We start from the raw sequence: 23,383 nt of genomic DNA, 5'->3' as shown, positions 1-23,383 counted from the left end.
ACTCACTTACCTGCCCCTGAAAGGTTACTAGGACTGCGGGGCATACACCCAGATGTCTACTTAGTGGCCCCATGTCAAGTGCAACACCTGCAGCCAGTAAATGGCTTAATGTCAAACTACTCTTCTCATGCCGAGTCTTGAAAGCATACACACTTACATGCAGGTAAAAGCACAACTACATGTCCCGTAAAACAGAGTTCTGATGGCTAAAAAGTCTGGCCTGGCTGACGGTATAACACATGGCCTGCTGTCATTTGGAAATAGTGCAGCCATATATCAGTACCCCCCCCTTAAATATTTGCAGTCTTGTACCTGGCAGGACTGTCGAGAAGTTTGTCATATCCGAGGATCACCAGGATAAAACTAAATTAGATGGGTAATGATCGGCCACGTAGCAGACCTGGCACTGAAAAATAAGCATTGCTGGGCATAGGCACATTAGAATTACCTCTAAAAAGCTGTAGGTGAAGAATATGGCATCTAAAAGAATGACAGAGTTGTGGCATAGTCAGTATAGACCCAAGCACACTCATACATTTGACCCCTCCCCAGCACTACTACATCACACAATCAAAATTAAATAAAGATTCAAAACATGACAGGGGTATTTGTAGAACATGCAATTTCACCCTGGGGGTCCTTATGGTACTACGGTGGAATATTTATTTATTTTTTTTTAAATTTTTTATTAGAAACCGTTAGCACACAATAAAATACAGACAAGGGCCTACAACCACCAGGGCCGGCCGCTATAGAGCCAGAGGGCCCGCAGTGCAACGCCACACATTCAAATGAACCAGAGGCAAAGCGCCCGGCAGTTCGTGAGCACATATAACAGGCCGTGGCCATAGGGCAGGAGCAATCGGAAACAACAGTTTCGTTTTCTATTACATATAAAACACACTCAAGGCAATGAGAGTCCGAAATAGCAGCGTGCTCTTCCCAGGATAGGGAACAACATACAGTGTCCAAAGCAGTTCCTGTCCAGAAGCGGCAGAGGGGGGCAACGGGAAAACAGAGCATGGAACACACCTCACACCCTCCCGCAGAATGCGCGGCTAGGGGGTCAAAGCGATATCGACCTCTAATGGCAGAGGCGGGGTGCAGATACTTCCATGATATAAATTCCAAGGACCCCATACCCTAGTCCATTTCCCTGGCTTGCCTCTCGCCACATACACCGTCTTTTCCCTAAACATACTCCAATCCATATTCTCCTTCCATACCTCGATCGTGGGCGGCCTCGGGGAGCCCCACAACTGTGCAATGTTACGCTTAGCCACCATGCACCCCAAGGTCACCCACTGTGTCTGTGCCGCATTACAATCATTCGGTTCCCAGACATTCAACAAACACCTCCTAGCCTCTGGCAACAGGGCAACGTGCGTGACCTCCTCCATTACAGTGTGGATACCGTTCCAAAATCGCACAACCTCCGAACATTCCCACAAGATATGAAGAAAGGTGCCCGGCAGGCCACATCCACGCTTACACAGTCCATCCGTCGAATAACCCATACGCAGCAAACCGGGCCCCGTGATATACACTCTATGAAGGATCTTCAGCTGTACAAACCGTAAGCGGGCCGGGATCGCCACCTCTTTCGGGGAGGCCACCGCCGATACCCAGTCCTCATCGTCCAATTCCAAGCCATCGCCCGTCCATGCCTCCCGCAGATGGAGAAGCAGGTCCGCGCGATCATTAATGAGTTTCTTATAAATCAGAGAAATAGTGCTGTCGGGCACGTAGCCATCCAACACTCTATCCTCCAGTGGGGAATACTCGGGGATAGCAGCAGCATCCGGAAAAACCGAACACAGCGCATGGTAGACTTGAGCATACCGGAAGTACTCTCTATCGTTTAATTTATATTCCATTTTAAGCATTTCAAACGTTTTGAAAGCTCCCTTCACCCAAAGATCATCCACCTTACATATACCAATCATATCCCATTTCTCAAAGCCTTTCGATCTCCACAAACAGCCCAACCGCCCAGAGGCATACAACGGCGTCGCCCGAGTCAAGCGATCCCTCCACCCCATCGCAGCATTCGCCGCGTGCCACACACGTACCGCCACCTGCGTGGGTCCCGTCAACCGCGTGTCCGGGGTTACCGAGTACAGCGCCCGATTATAGTCCCCACCCGGGAGCAGAAATGTATCCATCTCGAAGGCCGGGTTCAGGGCAGGACCGTATATTCCGTGGTTCACCGCCGCCAACTGAGACGCCCAATAGTATCGTTTAATATCGGGGAGGGCGACCCCCCCATCGTACCAAGGGAGCGTCAACTTGGCGAGAGCAATCCGCGGCCGCCCGTCCCAAAACAGTTGGCGCTGAAGACCCTCCACCTCCCGGAAATAGCGGGCTGGTGACGGTGGAATAATTGATGGTTTTTCTTACCAAATTCAATTATACTACTCCATCAACTAGAGAAGGTCGAAAGGCTAAGTAGGCCAACTGAGGCTTGAACCTGCGCTTGCGGGGTTATAAACAGATCTCTGCAGTGGGTGGGAGCATTGAACCACTTAAGACCAGCTCAAGCTTAATACAGTAATTTCGTCAAATTTAAAACATGCACCTAAAATAGATATTTTACTTCTTTTAAGAGAAACAAGTGGAAGCAAAGATCATCTGGGTCTAGTAATTTTACTACCTTACTCCAACAGTCAGATTGGTGGCAACTGGCAGAGTTTTCCCGCCTCAAGAATTGCACTCCAGACAGATCATGGGCGCGGTGAAAGGGATCAATATGGAGCCGGACCGTCCTTCGGCTCCCAGTGGACCGTGGAGTGAATCGCACAGGAAGGGATCACTACTAACTGGAGCACAGACCACCATTTGTCACCAACTGGAGAAAAAATTATACATACAATACAAAGGAATTCTGAGAAGATCATTAAAATCCCATACATAAAAGAAATTTCAATAAATCATAATATACCACGCACAGGTGGAGCGTAAAATGGAACGCAGCAGTGAAATTCAAGGTTTACAGTGTAGCAGTGGCCATTTAGTGTATTTTTTTTTACTGCTTTTATGTGTCGTTTTTTGTTGTTCTCCACTGGAAGTGAAGAGAGATGGGGCAACATTTTTACAATTAAACCGGTAAAAAAAAGGATTTGTTGTAAATAAAGATCTGATTTAACCATTGGAGGTCTTTACTCTGTCCATCGGAATGGTGGAAGACATATCTGCCACCCTAATAGACAGACGCTCTCCATATTTTGAGTTCAACGCCGGCCCAGCAGTGATCTCTGTTCATTGAAAGTTTGGTGCGTGCCTGCCATCTTTTAGGCGGCCACCCACTGAGCTTTTCTGCTTTTTAAAAACAAACTCCCAAAGCGGAAGTTTCTTTTTGAAAACGAAATACACCCCCCCCCCCGCATGCGCTGGGAATTTTCTCCTAGGGTATGGGGGTCATTATTTCTTTTTTTCTGTTTGTTTACACGAGGACAGAAAAAAAGGACTTTAGACCTTCTGCTTTAAACAGTATGGGTGATTTAATACCTTACCCTGACGTCCCCTACTCCATCACACCATTGGAGTACGTTTTCTGACAGCGAAGCCAGCGAGGGTGCCACTGCCAGAAAACGGATGGCCCGCGCGACTCCACATAGAGTGGGCAGACCAAGGTGTTGGCGAACAGGTACTTGGTCACATTTGTGATCGAGAACCCTATCCCCCAACTCTAAATCATGCCAACCTCGGACGGACCAATCTATTGAAGGTACCATTAACCGATATTGCAGCTTTATGCATATGCTTGCCCTATGAATTGTAGGCTGGTGGATTGTCTAGCTACCTAACTCAATTGCCTCACATGTATTCTTCTGCTTTGTCTTAGGAGGTGTGAACGAATCAACTGCTTGAACTACATGGATTGCCAGAACACCCCTGTGCGAATCACGTACTATACACTAACCTTCCCAAGCAACATTGTGGTGCCGTCGCATATTTTCCGCATTGGACCCTCACCGGCTTACGCCGGCGACAACATTGTACTCACAATCACCAAAGGAAATGAGGAAAACTACTTCAGCACCAGAAAGCTGAACCAGTACACCGGCATCGTCTTCCTCCAGCGGCAGATCAAGGAGCCCAAGGACTTCTTATTAGACGTAGAAATGAAGCTGTGGCGTCAAGGGACGTACACAACCTTCCTGGCCAAGATGCATGTGTTCATCACTGATCAGGCTTTGTGAGGCTCTGAAAGCCCGAAGCAATGGTGCTATGCTTTCTAATATATTGCGAAGAATTATTTCAGTGGACATGGTATTTAATATTTCTTGCATTCGTATTATTTTTATAACTATGCTTATGACGATATTTGTATGTAAATTAACTTAAGTTTACTTATTTTCAAGTGGGCCTGTTTTCGTTCTTAAATATTTGAAAATCTCCTCCATGTCAGCATTGCCTTTATTTTTTCTTTTCATTTGATTATAAAAAGTGGCATGCCCACAAAGAAACGAAGCTGCAAGCTTTGTGGTTTTTTAGTTCGACAGAGGAACGTTCTAGCTAGTGAAGTAAGCAGGCACTAAGTCTTGAATTGGGTTTGACTTTCCAGTGCAAATCTTGACTTGTGCAGGAAAGTAGCTTGTGCTACGTTGTGAAGAGGGGGGAGCCCATGGGTGGTATAGGTCTGTTCCCAAGCAAAATCCATGCGTGGCTTACTACGAATTGTGATGCAAAATTGTATCTACTAAAAAAGTAGACAGGGCTTTGCACCAAAAATGTACTCCTCATCGAGACAGGCATTAGGTGTCAGAATAGTTTGAGAAGAATGTACACCCACACACAAAGTTGGGAAAGATTAAAACTATCTCTAAAAACAGTATTTTATTCTGGAAAGTATCCTTCAAGTACAAAACCTATGTTAGACATCATGGAAACAGCCATGCACTATGGGGTAAGGGGGTGGCATGGCGAAAGGCAGCCTAAAATGAACCAGCGCAGGGGATGACAGCAGCATTGTCATATCTTTATAGATATGGTGCAGTCCTGCAGTCTCCCTGCATTGCATGAACATAGTAAATTTGGCCCTACATTTCCTTGAAGCCCACTGAGTTTGGAAGTGTCCATTGGATGCCATCCACCCGCAAGGATGGGACACAGAGATCTATTCATCATATAGTGACACTGGTCCTCTCCAGCGGGTGGGCCTTCATATTTCCTCCCCACCATCCTGTTGTGCAAAAGGTGAACATAACTCAGGGGACTGGAAAAGGGTCTGGGCTTTTCCTTCATCTATCCTGATGAGGAGTGATTACTTTGTGTAATATATTCCTAGCAGAGTTTTCCGCCTGGTGGGTCACATCATTATTCACCAAAGCAGGTGCGGATTTTTGTTAATGAGGCTCCACGTGTCCAATAGTGTCAACTAGGAGGTCAAAGCAGTGATACAGGCTTCCTTAAACCCTTAACTAGGGTAAATCCGCCATTCACTGTGGTTTAGAAACATGTTTTATACCTGTTCCTTTGTTCTCTGGGAAATTAGTTGTAGAAACCACTTAAGGTAGTCCATTGTGCATCTCTGGTCTTCATTACCATAAAAGCCATCATAGGTTATAGTGGTATATAAGCCAATGAAACAATCTAATGATTATGTAAAAGACACTTGCATATTTTTAGCAGTCCCACAGAGCCCATCTTTGGCCACGTTGGTCCTTCTAGGCCAGCAGATGCCAGGGGCTATAATGTCAGCACTACTGTGAGACATTATGACATAGTTGTTCCCATTCTCTTTATTTGATTGGCGCATGAATGGTGCACCATAAAAACTCGAATTCATTCCAGATCTCTGTGTGAGAACTGCAAGTTTCCCAGAAAAACACTTGGATTCCCTCTCTTTAGGTTCTCAAGAGCTGAATTTTCTTCACATGAACTAACACCCCTTGTAGCTGAGACATTCCCAGAGGCATTACCCTCTACCTCAATGATCAGAAAATGATCAGACATTGCATCTGCCATTATGCTTATTACCCAACACTGGGCAGCTCTGTTTGCGAGTGGTCAAATAATTATTTCAGTGTTATCTATGTAACCAAAATGGCATATGATCAGAAAAATAGTAAATCACCACAAAATATATGCACGCCCATGTCACAAAACGGGCGGCAGTATTGGCTCTACACAATAAAATACACAACAGTGCCTAACACTCATCAAATCAATCCATTAGGGCTAGCCAGTGGTAGCAAGGGCAACAACACCATTCGTACCACATCACCTGCCTTGTTCGCCCTACTTTCAAGAATCATAGAAGCAGATGCAGGAATAGAAATGTATAGAAATGATAGAGCCATTTTGGTGCTTTTCCACACATTGCCCTTTCCATCTGACATTAGCAGAAAACAGGAGGCCGATGAAGAGGGAAAGCTGGTGCAAGGAATTATCCTGTGATTTCAATGTGGTAAAAGGGTGCTAAATGTCACGTCCCCCACCTTTGCATTTTGGAGAATTGAGGTCTACGAGTATTAGGCATTTGAGCTGTACCACTTGGCTAGCAAACCAGGTAAACAAATTGCTCAAGATCACAAGATTGCTGATGTAATGCACAGTAATATCAACTAAGCCTTTCTTCTTTCCAGAATGAATTGAACAAACATATATTTAGAATGGGCACTAATACCTGAATATTAAACATGTCAAAGGAAAAGTTACAACTGAAAGCAATATTTGGCACCAAGATCATTATATTTGAATGTCTGTCAAAAAGAGTGTGTAGTCGAAGTGAAGCTTCCACAAAGCCATATTTCATAACTCGACTGCAACCAATACTAGGCATTGATGTCATGATGATGCTGTTTTTTAAGGGTGTGTTGTACCGATTTACAATGAAATCAAGTGTTTGAGGCATATGAGCTGCAGATTGTACACTTTGCATAGATCGCCAACTGGTGTTGAGCTCCGATGTTTGCATGTTGTTTTTGTCTTTGAAGAAGTCCTTGAAGTCACGAGGTTGGTGACTCCTCCTTCGGTCGGTAATGCGCATGGGCATCGGCTCCATCGTTAGATTGTTTTTTTCCGCCATCGGGTTCGGATGTGACTTGCTGCGCTCCAGGTCGGTGCCGTTATCGAACCCCCTTTCGACGCGCAATCACTGCTAACCGACGGTATTGTCTCGATCGCGTACCCTTCGACGCACACCCTCGACAACAACTTCGAAAAACTTTGAAAACTTGTGAACTTTGACGCTGGCCGTTGGGCCTACCCACGCTGGTAACGACGGACGTCGATGGAACGGACTCCCTTTAAGAAATGTCCCCAGTGTGGTGCTAAATTCCCACACTCGGACCTCCACTCCATCTGTAATCTGTGCCTCTCTCCAGAACATCAAGAGGACAACTGTGAGGCATGTCTATCCTTCAAGTCCAAGAAAACCATCCAGGATCGTCAGGTTCGATGCCACGAGATGTCCCGAGGCACCGGCTCCATTCCGGACATCTTCCATCCAGGTCCCGATAGCCTTCCGGAACCAGAATAGGAAGAACAGGTCTCGGTCTCCAAAGTAGACAACTCCGACGCCGAAGAGGACGTCACCCCAGCTCAACGGGCCATGAGTACCGAGACCACTGCCCCACCCAAGCCCATACCAAAGGCTCCGGTGACACTGTCACCTCTGGGCTCAGGTCCACACTGAACAAAGACTTTGAATGCCCTGCCTCCGGGCCCGGCTCCAACTCGAGCCAGCCACCCGGTCCTGAAAAACCATCTTCGGCACTGAAAACTAAGTCTCCCGACATGCTGCACCCCCCTTCGTCGTCTCCGGAAAAACATTCGGCACCAAAACCTCCAAAAGACCCCTCGGCAGCGAAGAAGCTGGATAAGAGCTCAGCACGGAAGCAGCAGGATAAGACCCCGGTCCGAAGACTTCGGAGCCGAAAACATCTAAGGAGAAGTCTTCCATAACTAAGCCTCCCAAACAGAAACCTCCGGATCCGAAACAATCCGCACCGAAGGTCTCGGAGCCAGGCAAAGCTTCTATACCGGACACTGTTGCTAAACAGCCAAGACCCGTTTCCAAAGACAAATCTTCCACGTCAAAGAAAACTATTGATTCCGAAGAACTTTTTCTTCCGGATCCGAAGCAAACCACCATCTTAATTCATCGAAAGACTGGTCATATAGTTACTACGCTACCTGTAAAGAGGAAAACAGAACATTTACCGCATGCACTGATTCCTCTGAAAATCTACTGATTCCTCCAGCACATTCTCCACAACCAGAGGATAGTGACGATGCACATGGGGATGGGCAAGAAGATGATAATATAATACCATTAGACACTGAGGATCCTGATGAGCCACCACAGGATTCAGACCCATGGCATGACTATAATACCGATCCAGATTTACATAATGATCCGGATTTCTACCCCTCAAAACCATCTCCACCGGATGACAATGTGGGTTTTGCCCAACTAATAAATAGGGCCGCAACATACAATGGAGTCAAACTACACTCAGACCCTGTAGTAGAGGATTTCCTTCTAGAAACCTTTGACCAGCCACAAAAATCATCCCATGTCTTGCCAATGCTAAAAGGTCTTCTTAGACACACTCCTGAAGAGTTCAAAGACCCAGTTAGAGCTAGGGTGCTTAACCCCAGAGTAGATAAAAAATACAAGGCAGCTCCCACTGAACCCATATACATTAAGGGTCAACTTCCTTTAGGCTCCCTGGTCATAGCCAATGCACGCAAAAGGGCAAATTCTCAGGGGTCAGATGACACTCCACCTTCTGACAAAGACTCTAAGTTATTAGACGCATCAGGCAAACACATGGCATCTCAAGCTGCCAATAACTGGAAAATAGCCAACATTCAAGCCCTCTTGGCAAGGTATGACAGGGCTCACTATGATGAGCTGGAGAAGCTCATTCAACACTTACCTCAACAATATAAAGATAAAGCCAATGACCTTATACAGTAAGGCAAACTGATCACTAACACATCCATCAAATGCACGCTCGACGCAGCAGACACCGTGTCCTGCGCAGTAAATACTAGCGTTTTACTCCACAGACATGCCTGGCTCAGGATATCTGGTTTTAAACAGTATCCTTGATCAGCCTTTTGACCATAAGCACCTCTATGGCCCTGCAGTGGACACATCTTTCGAGTAAATAAAAAAGGACACAGAGACTGCCAAGTCAATCGGAGCCCTGCTGTCAACCTCTACTAGTGGCTCCTTTCAACGCTCCTTTTATAGAGCAGGCTCGAAAACAAAAACCCCAGAACACCCATCCTCATCCTTCAAAAGTCCCAACCAGGGCTCTTTTTCCAGAGGTTTCTCTAGAGGAGGTTAAAGGGGTAACAACAACAACGGTAGAGGCAGGGGTAATAACACCCGCAGCTCCCCTAACACCAAACACTGACTTCCCTACACATCCCCCCGATCATCCCACTCCTGTCAGGGGACGCCTCTCACAGTTCCTGCCTGTCTGGAATTCCATCACAACAGACAAGTGGGTAAGACAAATTATCCAGTATGGTTGTTGCCTGGAACTCACTTCTACCCCTCCCAATATTCCTCCCAAACAGCGTCCAATGTCATCAGAACACCTGACGCTTCTCAAACAAGAGGATCTTGCACTATTACAAAAACATGCAATAGAGCCAGTTCCATGGCCTCATCAAGGCAAAAGGATCTATTCCCTCTATTTTCTAATTCCAAAAAAGGATGACTTTCTCAGGCCATTATTGGACCTCGGACCACTCAACTTCTACATCCAATCAGACCACTTCCACATGGTCACTTTACAACAAGTGCTTCCACTACTTCAGCAAGGCGACTTTCTCTCCACCCTAAATCTAAAGGACGCCTACTTCCACATTCCCATTCATCCCGCTCACAGGAAATACCTCAGATTTGCGGTAGATAGTCAACACTACCAATTCAAAGTTCTACCATACGGGGTCACCACGGCACCCAGAGTTTTCACCAAGTGCCTCGCAGTGGTTGCAGCCCACTTAAGAAGACAGCACATTCATGTCTTCTCTTATCTGGACGACTGGCTCATAAAAGCAAAATCTTACAACAGCTGTGTTCAACACACGCTCAGCACAATACAACTGTTTCACAGTCTGGGATTCACCATAAATCTGGGCAAATCCCACCTCCAACCATCCAGAATACAACAATACCTAGGAGGTACAATAAACACTTCCACAGCCCTAGCATATCCCAACCCAGTCAGGATAAGTGCTATATAAGCGCTAGTCCAAATATTTCAGCCACAACACTCACTACCAGCATGAGTGTTCATGCAATTAATAGGGATGATGGCCTCTTGCATTTTTCTCGTTCCTCATGCAAGACTACAAATGCGTCCATTACAAGAGTGTTTGGCACGTCAGTGGAACCAGGCTCAAGGTCATCTGACAGATCTGGTGTTGGTGGACGATCGCACACATCGCTCTCTGCAATGGTGGAACCCACAGAATCTTTCCAAAGGGTGGTGGTTCCTCAAGCCAGTTCCGCAGACAGTGCTAACAACAAACGCATCGCTCACTGGCTGGGAAGCTCATCTTCAAACCCTCACAATTCAGGGTATCTGGACCCCCAACAAAAACAATTTCACATCAACTACCTGGAATTGTTAGCAATCTTCCTGTCATTGAAATCTTTTCAACTACACCTTCTAGGCAAAGCTGTCCTGATCCGTACAGACAACATGACAGCAATGTATTACATACAGAAGCAAAGGGGGACACACTCCCTGCAGCTCTCACACCTAGCTCAGAGCAAATGGAGATGGGTCATTCCACAAAAGATATACCTCCTTGCAGAACATCTCCTAGGCATACACAATCAGATTGCAGATCTGCTCAGCCGTCAAGCACAGCAGATACACGAATGGGAACTTCATCCTCAAGTTCTTCTTTCATTGTTTCACATGTGGGGACACCCAGAAATAGATCTGTTCGCCACATATCAAAACGTAAAATTCCCAACCTTCGTATCCAGGTACCCACACCCATTGTCCAAAGGCAATGCAATATGGATGAATTGGTCAGGCAAATTTGCCTACGCTTTTCCGCCTCTCCCACTCATTCCGATATTGGATCAGAAACTCAAACAACATTCCCTCACAATGATCCTAGTTGCTCCAAGATGGGCAAGGCAACCATGCTTCACAACTCTATTGGAACTATCGGTAGTGCCTCATCAAAAAGTACACCTCTCGCCCAAACTTCTTACTCAGAATCATGGCGAGAGAAGACACCCAGATCCCAATCAACTCAACCTTGCAATCTGGCACCTGAAATCTTAGAGTTTGGATCTAAATCTCCCACCAGAATGTATGAACGTTATTAAACAAGCTAGATGCCCTACAACAAGGGCATGCTATGCGGCAAAATGGAAAAGATTCGCCATTTACTGCATGCACAACAAGATCAATCCACTGGATGCTTCTATTCAGAACATCATCTGTTACCTCTTGCATCTACAACAATGTAATCTAGCATATACATCTATTAGGTTACATCTAACCGCCATAGCCGCCTACCTACAAAATAGACAACACTTGTCTTTGTTTCAAGTTCCTCTTATCAAAGCTTTTATGGAAGGACTTAAAAGAATAATTCCACCAAGAGCTCCACCCTCTTCGGTGTGGAACCTTAATGTAGTACTTACCAGACTAATGGGTCCGCCTTTTAAACCTCTTCACAAATGCGAACTACAGTTCCTCACTTGGAATGTAGCCTTTCTGATTGCTATCACATTTCTCAGAAGAGTCAGTGAACTCCAGGCATTAATCATACAAGAACCATTTTTACAAATCCATCACAATAAAGTGGTTCTTAGGACTAGCCCAAAGTTTTTACCCAAAGTAGTATCTGCCTTCCATCTCAACCAGTCTGTTGAACTCCCAGTGTTTTTTCCTCAACCAGATTCAGTGGCAGAACGAGCTCTACACACCTTAGATGTTAAAGAGCAATACTTTACTACATTGAAAGAACAAAATCCTTTAGAAAGACCAAACGACTTTTTGTGGCTTTCTCCCCATCTCATAAAGGTAATCCTATATCCAAGACAGGATTTACGAAGTGGATTGTAAAATGCATACAAATATGCTACATCAAAGCCAAACGCACATTAACCATTCCCCCTAGAGCTGACTCTACACGCAAACTAGGGGCTTCTATGGCATTATTAGGGAACATTCCCCTAGATGACATATGCTAAGCAGCAACTTAGGCTACACCACACACCTTCACAAACACTATTGTGTAGATGTGCAAGCAAAACAACAAACTAGTATGGGCCAGGCTGTATTAAGAACACTATTTCAAACTACTGCATCAGATACAGGTAGCCAAAGTGTACAATCTGCAGCTCATTTGCCTCGAACGGAAAATGCTATTTACCAGAATGCATCTGTTCTTGGCATGTAGAGCTGCAGAGTTGTATACGCCCACCCGCCACCCCGGATGCCACTATCTGTTCCAGTATTATCTTACTTAGATACATTACGCATGGACATCTTTCTATTTCTCACTACTCCATCTAACCCTATGTGGCATAAACAATCTAATGATGGAGCCCATGCTCATTGTCGACTGAAGGAGGAGTCACCAACTTCGAGACTACAAGGACTTCGTCGAAGACAAAAACAACATGCAAACATCCGAGCCCAACACCAAAGTGTACAACTCTGCAGCTCTACATGCCAAGAATAGATGCATACTGGTAAGTAGCATTTTCCTTGTGGAATTGATTATAAAAGCACAAAGACAGGTGTGAAAGATCAAACGCTTTTCCCAATATGGCGATGTAAAGTTGAAGATTTTGACTTCCTATTTGGAAAATATTTGTCTTTCGGACTTGATTATGATGAAGTCAGCCACAAGGTGGCTACAAAGAATGTATAAATACAGCGAAAAATGTGGTATCCTTTTTAAAATGTTTTAAAGAATTGCTTAGGTCAAGAAAAGCTTGGCAGCATTCATCTTGTACAAAAGCCTGATGCACTTGTTTTGTACTTTTATGGTTTTTAGTAACTGAATAAAGAAGTTTTGACTGACACTGCTTTTGTACGAGTGAAATCTGAGCCTCACTACAACTTCCCTCAAACCTCAGTGAATTTCTATGTTTTTTTAAAATTCTATTTCCTAACTATAACATCCCTGTAACCTTTGGTTTTTTTAAGTGAATTTCTAATGTTTCTTGTATTCTATTTCCTTAGTATTACGTCCCTGTAACCTTTTGGTTTTTAAGTGAATTTCTATGTTTTTTTTAGCAAGTAGTCACGTTTGCAGAGTGGTGGAGAAAGGGGGCAGGCCATCTGACCAGCTCACAGCAATCTCACTTTGTGGGACTTACTGGAGGTAACAGAAGGGGTTCTTGGCCCCCAGTGACCCTCAGCATTCAAGAGGACTTCATCCCTCAGCTAGTAGTGCGCCAGGAGGCACATTTGCAGAGTGTTGGAGAAAGGTGGCAGGGTCTCCAACCAGCTCTCAGCAATCCCACTGTGTGGGACTAACTGGAGATAACAGGAAGGGTTCCTGGACCCCAAGGACCCTCAGCTTCCAAGGAGTCTTCTTCCCCCAACCAGTAGTGTGCCAGGTGGTGTGTTTGCAAAGTGGTGGTGAAAGGGGAAGGAGCCTCCGACGATCTCCCATCAGTCCCACTGAGTGGGACTTATTTGAGGCAACAGGAGGGGCTTTTGTGCCCCAAGGGCCCTCACCAGCAAAAGGGACATCACCCCCCAACATGTCGTGTGCCTGGAGGCCCCTTTTGCAGAGTGGTTAGGAAATCTGGCGGGGTCTCCGGCCTGCCTTTTTTCAATTTTTTTTTCTCTTATTAGGGGAGAGGGGCTGCATGGCTCCATTTCCCTGGGACAATTTCGTCCCCAAGTACCCCATCCCCCAGGGCCAGGCCTATTTGCAATTGATGACTGGAGCCACGCAGCCCCACTCCCTGGCCTATTTCGGCCCCAGGGACCCCATCCCCTCAAGGCCCGGCCTTTTAAAACAAAAATTATATAGGAGAGGGGGGCACACAGCCCATCCCTGGGGCCCAACCTTTATGTAATAGGGAAGGGGGCCCATGCATCCCCCTCCCCAGGGGATTTCGGCCCGGGGACCCTAACTCCGGTGCCTGGCTATTTACAAATGAGTGAGGGGGTCTGCGATGCCCCATCCCTGGGTTGAATTTGGCCCAGGGGACCCCATCCACACGGGCCTCGCTATCTTTCTGTGGCAACATCAAGTTACTTCAAAACACCCCTGGAAGCACCTTTTCAACCAAGGACTGTGGTTAACCCCCCCCCCCAAGTGTTCTCTCCTCCATCATGCTTACCATCATGTTTCTCTAAAAGTGGGGATCTGTAGTCTACATTACCTGCACAATCTTAAGATGAAGCACTCCTACATTCAATGTTAAGCAAAATGATACAAGAGGGAGTGTCCGTCTTCTGAGTAACAATTTACTAAGGGCCAGATATACAAGCATTTTTGTGACCGCAAACAGCTTGGTTCACAGAAAAATGCATTTTCTTATGTACAAACCTCAAACTGTGATTCAGTAACAAGTTACCAAATCGCAATTTGGGTTGTGGACCTAATACTGATGCAGTATTTGGCAAGGGCGTATTTAAGGGATCCATTCCAAATACACTATCAATGTTTTGCTACTGAATAATGGTTAAAGAACATTCATCTTTTACCACCTCCTCAAAGGAGGTGATAGGGCATTTTCAAACGAGAAAGGATCCCCAAGGGACCCCTTCCCCATTGTAAATGTTGACCAAAACATTTTAAGAGTAGGCAGTGTTCCCACGGACCACTGCCTACTCATAGCAAAAGAACCGTACACTTTTCATTTTTTTTAAACGCATTCTTTCATAAAAACGGGTTGCATTTTAAAAGCAAATTGCTTTATTTAAAAGCAGTCACAGGCATGGTGGTCTGCTGACCTGCAGGCTACCAGCCCTGTGATGGCTGCCAGTTCTAGAGGGTCGCAATTTGCGATGCACCTAATTAATATTCATGAGGTAGCAACCAACTAGGAATTTTTAATTTGTGAGCCGACATATTAGTACACAGGTCAGTTCACAAATTACCAGACTGGTCGCAAAAATACTGGTTGCAAAACTTGCTACCAATCTGGCCAGATGTCTTCCTTTCTAGACTCATGTCCAAGAAGAAGGGAATATCAGTTTCCGCTTTTTCACCAATCTTGTCTAAATTATTAGTTCTCATGTGACATTACCTTTATTAAGGAGCAAAGATATAGAGCAAGGCATTAAGTCCATGGGATTAGGAAAATATGCAATTATAAGTATGTGTCGCTGCAGTACATGCATGTGTAAGGGCCAAGGGATTGAGCAATAACTATTAAATTAGTTGATTCTGGTATATGGAATCAATCAAATGAGTGCTTCAGCTATCTGTTATTCATAAGACTGCCAATATCTATCAGTGATGAGAAGACCAATGTGAGATAATCATGTTTATGTCAAAGTACATTCACACAGGATGTCCATCCTCGTGTGGAAAGCTGTGTTTGTGTCTGGTTTCCTAGCTGCTGTAGCCCTGCCACCCAAAAAGACTTCTCAAGGCATGCCTCTACTATTATATTCATGTTGATCTTGTACTGACAACTATGACTAAACATAATGAGAAAACAGTGTCTCTCTATACTGTCTCAATCTCTATCTTATGGATTTTATCAATGCTGACGTCAACAAGAAGATAGATCATGTGAAAGCAGTTGGTTGCCTAAGGTGTACCACCTCAGTAATTGAGGCAAGACCAGATATTATATTTTGACAATTGGACAGTGCGCACTTGGGAATGACTGGACCTTTGACAACCATACCGAGTTATACTTTTTCTCATTCTTTAGTTGTTCCATCTGCAAATTTCGAATTTGCTTGATACATTAGTCTGTGTTCCCATTATTCCATTAAAATGAGGGGTAACGCACATTGCTGTGTAATACTACCGATGACCCCATCCTGCGTGATCATCATACGCCTTATGAACTGCGCAATCGCTGCATTGCCTGGATTACCTGAGCCAATGTTGTCGGGGACCAACTCATGATTAATCTTATCAAACTGAACCGTATGCTGATTGGAAGCAACAAATACAGTACTTTTGACAGAATAAACCTTGTCGCAGTTCCTAAATACTAATATTGAGGTAACTAGATGCAAAACTGTCTTGGGGCCCCTTCTAGCTGCAAAGATATGGGCAGAAAATATGGCAGCTGTGTGACTAATTCAATATAGTGATAAATATGGTGAACAATGGATATCACCTGTCCTGGAGGCAAGCTAGAGCTGCTACTTACGTATGAAGCACGTGTTTCTTTTTTATATGCTTGACTAAATTAAATCAAATGCATGAACCAATAGGGAAATTGATCTCTGTATAAGGCGGATTGCAGTGAAACATTCCTTTATTAAGAGCTTTTCAAAGTGCTGAGAACTCACTGTTGGAATATTTGTCCACTCATCGGAAGTTAAATAACTTATCTAAGCAATTTACATATTCCCAATGTCATCCCAATCTTAAACTTCCTGCAATCCTGTGCAAGACCAATACTTAAAGTCTTGTGCTTAAATCTTTGCTTAAATATTTAGAAAAGATCCAAGAATAATATTTTTAAGGCAATAAAATATAAATCCACTTAGGCCACATTTATGTGCGCAACCTGTGGAATTTTGGAGAGATCGGAATAGATTGATTTTCATCTTCCAGTTCTAAAGAATGAGGATGCTCAGTCTAGAATCCCCAGAGCCCAACACAGAGGCAGACTATGTGATCATAGGACTGTACATGTCAAACGTTTTTGGCTATATTGTATCATCCCGGATATCTGTATGGAAGTTAATTCACTTTTGATCAAGTACAGACTATTGTGTGGAGTTTATCCTATGTCAATTTTAATTAATGCATCTTATAATCACGATTGCGCTGTGTTCTTAGACAACAAGAAAAAAAAAATGTTTTCAACTGATTCTAAATTTGCGGACATTCGTTGTCTAATTGTTAAAGGTCTGCATAGTTAATCTTGAACTGGGATTAACTGTTTTAATTGAATTTGATTAAAGCTTGGGCAAGCAGGACTATGTTGAATCAGTTTCGCAGGATGGATCTAACTAATGCAGTCTTCCTAGTGGTAGGTCTTAGGCTTTCTGGTGGCAAGCTTAGGCCCACAGGTTTCACATGGCTCAAACAGAGGCCCAGATTTAATAATACATCACGCAACATAGCTCACAAATGAAGATGCTATGGTGCGTTGCATGATTGGGAGAGAGCAGAACAGCACTAAAGCTACAAAGAAGGTGCTCTTTAAGCTGCCGTGTGCCACCGCAGCCACCCTTACACCATAGTGCAAGGGTGTCTGTGTTGTGAGCAGCACAATACAGGAAGGAGTCCCTTCCTTCACAAAAACTATGCTGAAAGGAAATGTCTTCTTTCTATGTGTGCTACAGAATGCAACACACCTGTAAGGAGGAAAAACAAAGAGAAATGCAAATATTTCTCCTCCTTATGCCACCCTCAGGGAGGTGCGGGATTTTGGCGCAAATCCATTTCTACAAGTCTTTGTACATATGGATTTAAGGTAAAATCCATGGGTGGATTCATGGGGCCACCCATGTACCACCCATTGAATGCCTCCTTGACGCAAAGCCATCCAAGGCAGGCCCTGCGCTGCCTTGCGTTACTTTGGGTTACAATCCAATAAAAATTGTGACTTAAATTGAATTGTAACTGCCAACCCAACACTTTGGTGCCGATCACGATCCGGTAAAAAATGTCCCCGTACGACTCGTATCGGGTCTTTTTACCGTACGAATCGTACAAGTGCCGTACGAACTGGCAATCACGATTCGCATGGTAAAAAGTCCATACGAACCGCACTGGGAATCATTCCCCACACGTCCTCGGGTCGGAAAATGTGTCCGACACGTCCTCGGACGATTTACCTTACAAACGTGAAAAGCCAAGTCCGACCGAGGAATCACGATCCATCCTGTGCGTCCGAGCTTACAACCGTATGGAAAAAACACCGTCCGCACAGAACTCCTATAGCAACCATGGAGACATGTGCCCGCATACGCGCCCAACACTCCCCCCAGCCCCCGTACGTCCGACACGTACCCCCCGTGTATGTATAGCCCCACCCATCTAGGTACACCCCAGTACGTTCAAGTCGTACCCCCACCCCAGTACGTGTCGTACCACCGTCTATGTACACCCCAGTACGTTCGAGCCCCACCCCCACCCCAGTACGTGTCATACCCCCCGTGTACCTACACCCCAGTACGTTCCAGTCGTACCCCCACCCAAGTACGTGTCATACCCCCGTCTATGTACACCCCAGTACGTTCCAGTCGTACCCCCACCCCAGTACGTGTCGTACCACCCTCTATGTACACCCCAGTACGTTCCAGTCGTACCCCCACCCCAGTACGTGTCATACCCCCGTGTACCTACACCCCAGTAAGTTCCAGTCGTACCCCCACCCCAGTACGTGTCGTATCACCGTCTATGTACACCCCAGTACGTTCGAGCCCCACCCCCACCCCAGTACGTGTCATACCCCCGTGTACCTACACCCCAGTACGTTCCAGTCGTACCCCCACCCCAGTACGTGTCGTACCACCGTCTATGTACACCCCAGTACGTTCCAGTCGTACCCCCACCCCAGTACGTGTCATACCCCCGTGTACCTACACCCCAGTACATTCCAGTCGTACCCCCACCCCAGTACGTGTCATACCCCCGTGTACCTACACCCCAGTACGTTCCAGTCGTACCCCCACCCCAGTACGTGTCATACCCCCGTCTATGTACACCCCAGTACGTTCCAGTCGTACCCCCACCCCAGTACGTGTCGTACCACCCTCTATGTACACCCCAGTACGTTCGAGCCCCACCCCCACCCCAGTACGTGTCATACCCCCCGTGTACCTACACCCCAGTACGTTCCAGTCGTACCCCCACCCCAGTACGTGTCATACCCCCGTCTATGTACACCCCAGTACGTTCCAGTCGTACCCCCACCCCAGTACGTGTCGTACCACCCTCTATGTACACCCCAGTACGTTCCAGTCGTACCCCCACCCCAGTACGTGTCATACCCCCGTGTACCTACACCCCAGTACGTTCCAGTCATACCCCCACCCCAGTACGTGTCGTACCACCGTCTATGTACACCCCAGTACGTTCGAGCCCCACCCCCACCCCAGTACGTGTCATACCCCCCGTGTACCTACACCCCATTACGTTCCAGTCGTACCCCCACCCCAGTACGTGTCGTACCACCGTCTATGTACACCCCAGTACGTTCCAGTCGTACCCCCACCCCAGTACGTGTCATACCCCCGTGTACCTACACCCCAGTACGTTCCAGTCGTACCCCCACCCCAGTACGTGTCGTACCACCGTCTATGTACACCCCAGTACGTTCCAGTCGTACCCCCACCCCAGTACGTGTCATACCCCCGTGTACCTACACCCCAGTACGTTCCAGTCGTACCCCCACCCCAGTACGTGTCATACCCCCGTGTACCTACACCCCAGTACGTTCCAGTCGTACCCCCACCCCAGTACGTGTCGTACCACCGTCTATGTACACCCCAGTACGTTCGAGCCCCACCCCCACCCCAGTACGTGTCATACCCCCGTGTACCTACACCCCAGTACGTTCCAGTCGTACCCCCACCCCAGTACGTGTCGTACCACCGTCTATGTACACCCCAGTACGTTCGAGCCCCACCCCCACCCCAGTACGTGTCATACCCCCGTGTACCTACACCCCAGTACGTTCCAGTCGTACCCCCACCCCAGTACGTGTCATACCCCCGTCTATGTACACCCCAGTACGTTCCAGTCGTACCCCCACCCCAGTACGTGTCGTACCACCCTCTATGTACACCCCAGTACGTTCGAGCCCCACCCCCACCCCAGTACGTGTCATACCCCCCGTGTACCTACACCCCAGTACGTTCCAGTCGTACCCCCACCCCAGTACGTGTCATACCACCGTCTATGTACACCCCAGTACGTTCCGGTCCTACCCCCAACACAACCTCCTAAGTACGGAGCGCACCCCAGGCCCCAACATCACAACCGCATGTACGAGTCGTACCAACCCACACACAAGGACAGCACCGTACAACCAAATGGCCCATCCACACACCGTACACACGCTCAAAACGCACGTACACAACCAGGACAAAACAAAACAACACAAGAAGACACTATTCGAATGGCACAAAGCCACTAAACATGGCCAACAAACACTACAAATACACCTTCACTGACCTGCAACTGCCAAAGACAAACAGAGGGCCAAAACACCACCACTACTTATAACACACCCACCCAAAATTCAAACACTGCCACACCCACCCATGGACCAATAAAAAGGGCCCACACACACAAACCATGAGCCTTTGCAACAGACTCACTGCTGCCAGACACCACAGAACCATACAACAAGCTACACCACACCTTACACTTGCACACCTTCACACAACCACCCTCACAAACACCCCCTCATCACATTCACACACACACACACACACACAACCATCCACACCCCCCCCAACATCCACACACCCCCCCCCACCATCCCCACCCACACCCCTCACCATGCCCACTACCAAGAATCCAAAGTTCAGTAACCGAGAGTTGGAGGTCCTTGTTGATCAAATCCTCAGATTCGAGCCACAGATCTTTGGAACATTGGTCAGAAACACTAGCCTGGCAGCAAAAACAGCCATGTGGCAGACCATCGTCGATGCTGTGAATGCTGTTGCGGACACCAGGAGGACCAGGCAGGAATGCCAGAACAGGTGGTACGATCTGCGGAGGAGGGTCAGAGCCAAGAGGCAGGAGGAACACGACCAGGCCAACGCCACCGGAGGAGGGCCCTCCCGCAGACCCGTACAGTACCATCCCTGGGAGGAGAGGGTGATGGCCATACTGCCGGTGGAGGCAGTCGAAGGATTAGAAGGACTCCGAGACCCGGGTGAGTACACAAACAACGCACCTCACATGGGGGGAACGGCATCCACAACGAAAATCACTAACAGGCACGCAACCACCACAAGCCATCGCATTACTCAACCACACTCCATGAGCACGCACATGCCACTGCTGCCACCATGCCCCATGAACCCAGCTGGACAATGGCAAGTCACAGAAGACAACAACACATGACACGGTAACCCGGATGGCGGGAGGCTGGGCCCCAAAAATCACATAGTGCGACTCCGAAGCAGACAACAATGCACTCTGCCCATATGGCCTAGGTCACAGCCAGACAAACAGTGTGTCCCAACACAGGAATGACTTGCCAGCAAATGGCGGACGCCTTGCATCAACACATGGGGGTGAAGGCACTGTTTTGCACATGACAGCAGCTAATGAACAGCCAACATTGTGAAAGAGTGGCAGCACACACCACCACAGCAGCAGCGCACAGACACACATCACACCCAATGGGTGCCTGGAGATCAGAAACAAACTCACATCAACAAGCCAAGGGCCACTCAAAGATCTGCTAACAGTGTGTGCCCAGGAAGCTGGGCTGAGGTGACAGAGGGTGACACACAGAGGGAGGGAGAGGGGGACATAGAGGGAGGGAGAGGGGGACAGAGAGGGAGGGAGAGGGGGACAGAGAGGGAGGGAGACACAGGGAGACGGACAGAGGGAGGAGGCTGACACACAGAGGGAGGGAGAGGGTGACAGAGAGGGAGGGAGAGGGGGACAGAGAGGGAGGGAGAGGGGGACAGAGAGGGAGGGAGACACAGGGAGAGCAAATCAGCCGTGTGGTGTGTGGGAATGTCTGCTCGTCAGCAGGTAGACTGCGTGCATGTAGCCAAGGGTGGCCCGTGCCAGAACCCCCCCTCTTCTCCATGGCAAAACACAGGGCCATGTCACAACCTGTGCACGAGCACAATGACAGCTACCTGCATCACATAAGTGTGTGGAACAAATCCATGTGCACATGTACAGTGCTACACGGAAGGCGCCAATGCATGGCTCGCAACACCTGCCCACTCCACTGCTGACTGCAGTCACACTTCACGCAGCAAGTAAGAATGTGCCACACATAGTTAAAGGTGCCAAAGTGGTGCCCAAGGGACACACCCATGCACAAGTGCACTGTGAGTGGAATGCAAGACAGATCCTAATTCCAAGAGGAAATGTGCCAACTTATGAAATGATGAAACATGGATGTTGCATGGACCAAAATTAACATTGTCTCTCTCACACACAGGTCAACGTCGTGGTGCACCCCCCAACACTGGGGAGGAACACTCACAGGACCCGGATCTGCAGGAGCCCGATCCCACCGGCAGCGACCACTCTCACCACTCTGTGGACGACCCCGACCGACCTGGCCCCTCTGGTGTCCAACCGCCTGCAGCACCTGCGTCAGGTACAACTGTGCCAACCACCACCCCCACTCCTGCCACATCCCAGGAGACACCCAGGATCCCTGCCCCAACACCACAATGCAGCCAGGCTGGCCAGGAGGGACACGGTGTCCCGGGCACCCAGGAGGAGGCAGGCGACAACGCCAATGCCACCCCTCAGGGGTCCCGGAGACCCGATGTGCCCGCAAGGGCAGGCCAGGCGCAAGTGGGCAGGGGTGGTGGGAGTGGAGGACGGCGGAGGCACGAGCCTGACCAGTTGGCTGGGGATCCGGTATTTTCCATGTCCGTAACATCCTGGACTCATACCGGCAGGACACCACGGGCATGGCCCAGGTTGTGTCCACCCTCAATGAGATCAAGGGGAGCCTCGATGAGATAAAGACCCAGCAGGCACAGCAACAGGCGGAGCTACATGCCTGTCTACTGGTACACCAACGGAGGATGGAGGACAGACAGGCTGAGCATGTGACGGCATTCCAGGGGATTCACGCTACACTCCGTCAGATGGCCGACAACATGGCCGACCCTCCCTGTGCCAGAAGGCGGAGAACATCACCACCCACAGGGAGGGATCAGGAGGAGGAGGAGGAAACATCCGACGGAGCATCCCAGATGTCGTCACGGCCTGCTGGTGAGGTTCCCCGCAGGAGGCCGGGTCGTCCACGGAAAGGACCGTGAGGGTCGGCGCTACATCACCATCTCCCAGGACACCTGGCCTGGCACCTGGCCCACTGGAGCAACAGCATCACAGCATCAAGAGACATTCTCTGCCACATGGCCCTGCTGGTCACTGGCTGACCAATGTTGACAAAGACTGTGGCATGGACTCTGAGGACATCCAATGGCAAGGACACCAACTCCCCTACTGAACTTTGGATTCAAACTTCCCGGAAAGACACTCACTTTGTTTCCCCCCCCCCCCCCCCCAATAATAAATCACACTATGAAGAGTAGATGCCTGCTGGTAG

General features: G+C 47.7%; 1 protein-coding gene across 2 annotated transcripts in view; it reads left to right on the top strand.

Moving 5' to 3' along the window:
* FBLN2 (fibulin 2) overlaps positions 1–4,400 on the top strand; it is a 630,642-nt gene extending 626,242 nt beyond the window's left edge. For both annotated transcript variants that reach the window (XM_085624813.1, XM_085624812.1), the window contains one exon: positions 3,845–4,400. In XM_085624813.1, the coding sequence (XP_085480939.1) occupies positions 3,845–4,202 (358 nt within the window). In that variant the 3' untranslated portion in view covers positions 4,203–4,400. The remainder of the gene's footprint in view (positions 1–3,844) is intronic.
* The last annotated feature ends 18,983 nt before the right edge of the window (positions 4,401–23,383 follow it).

This window comes from Triturus cristatus, chromosome 9 (assembly GCF_964204655.1).
Source record: "Triturus cristatus chromosome 9, aTriCri1.1, whole genome shotgun sequence".
Classification (NCBI taxonomy): domain Eukaryota; kingdom Metazoa; phylum Chordata; class Amphibia; order Caudata; family Salamandridae; genus Triturus; species Triturus cristatus.
Note: the sequence above shows the minus strand (reverse complement) of the source record. Positions and strands in the feature narration are given on the sequence as shown.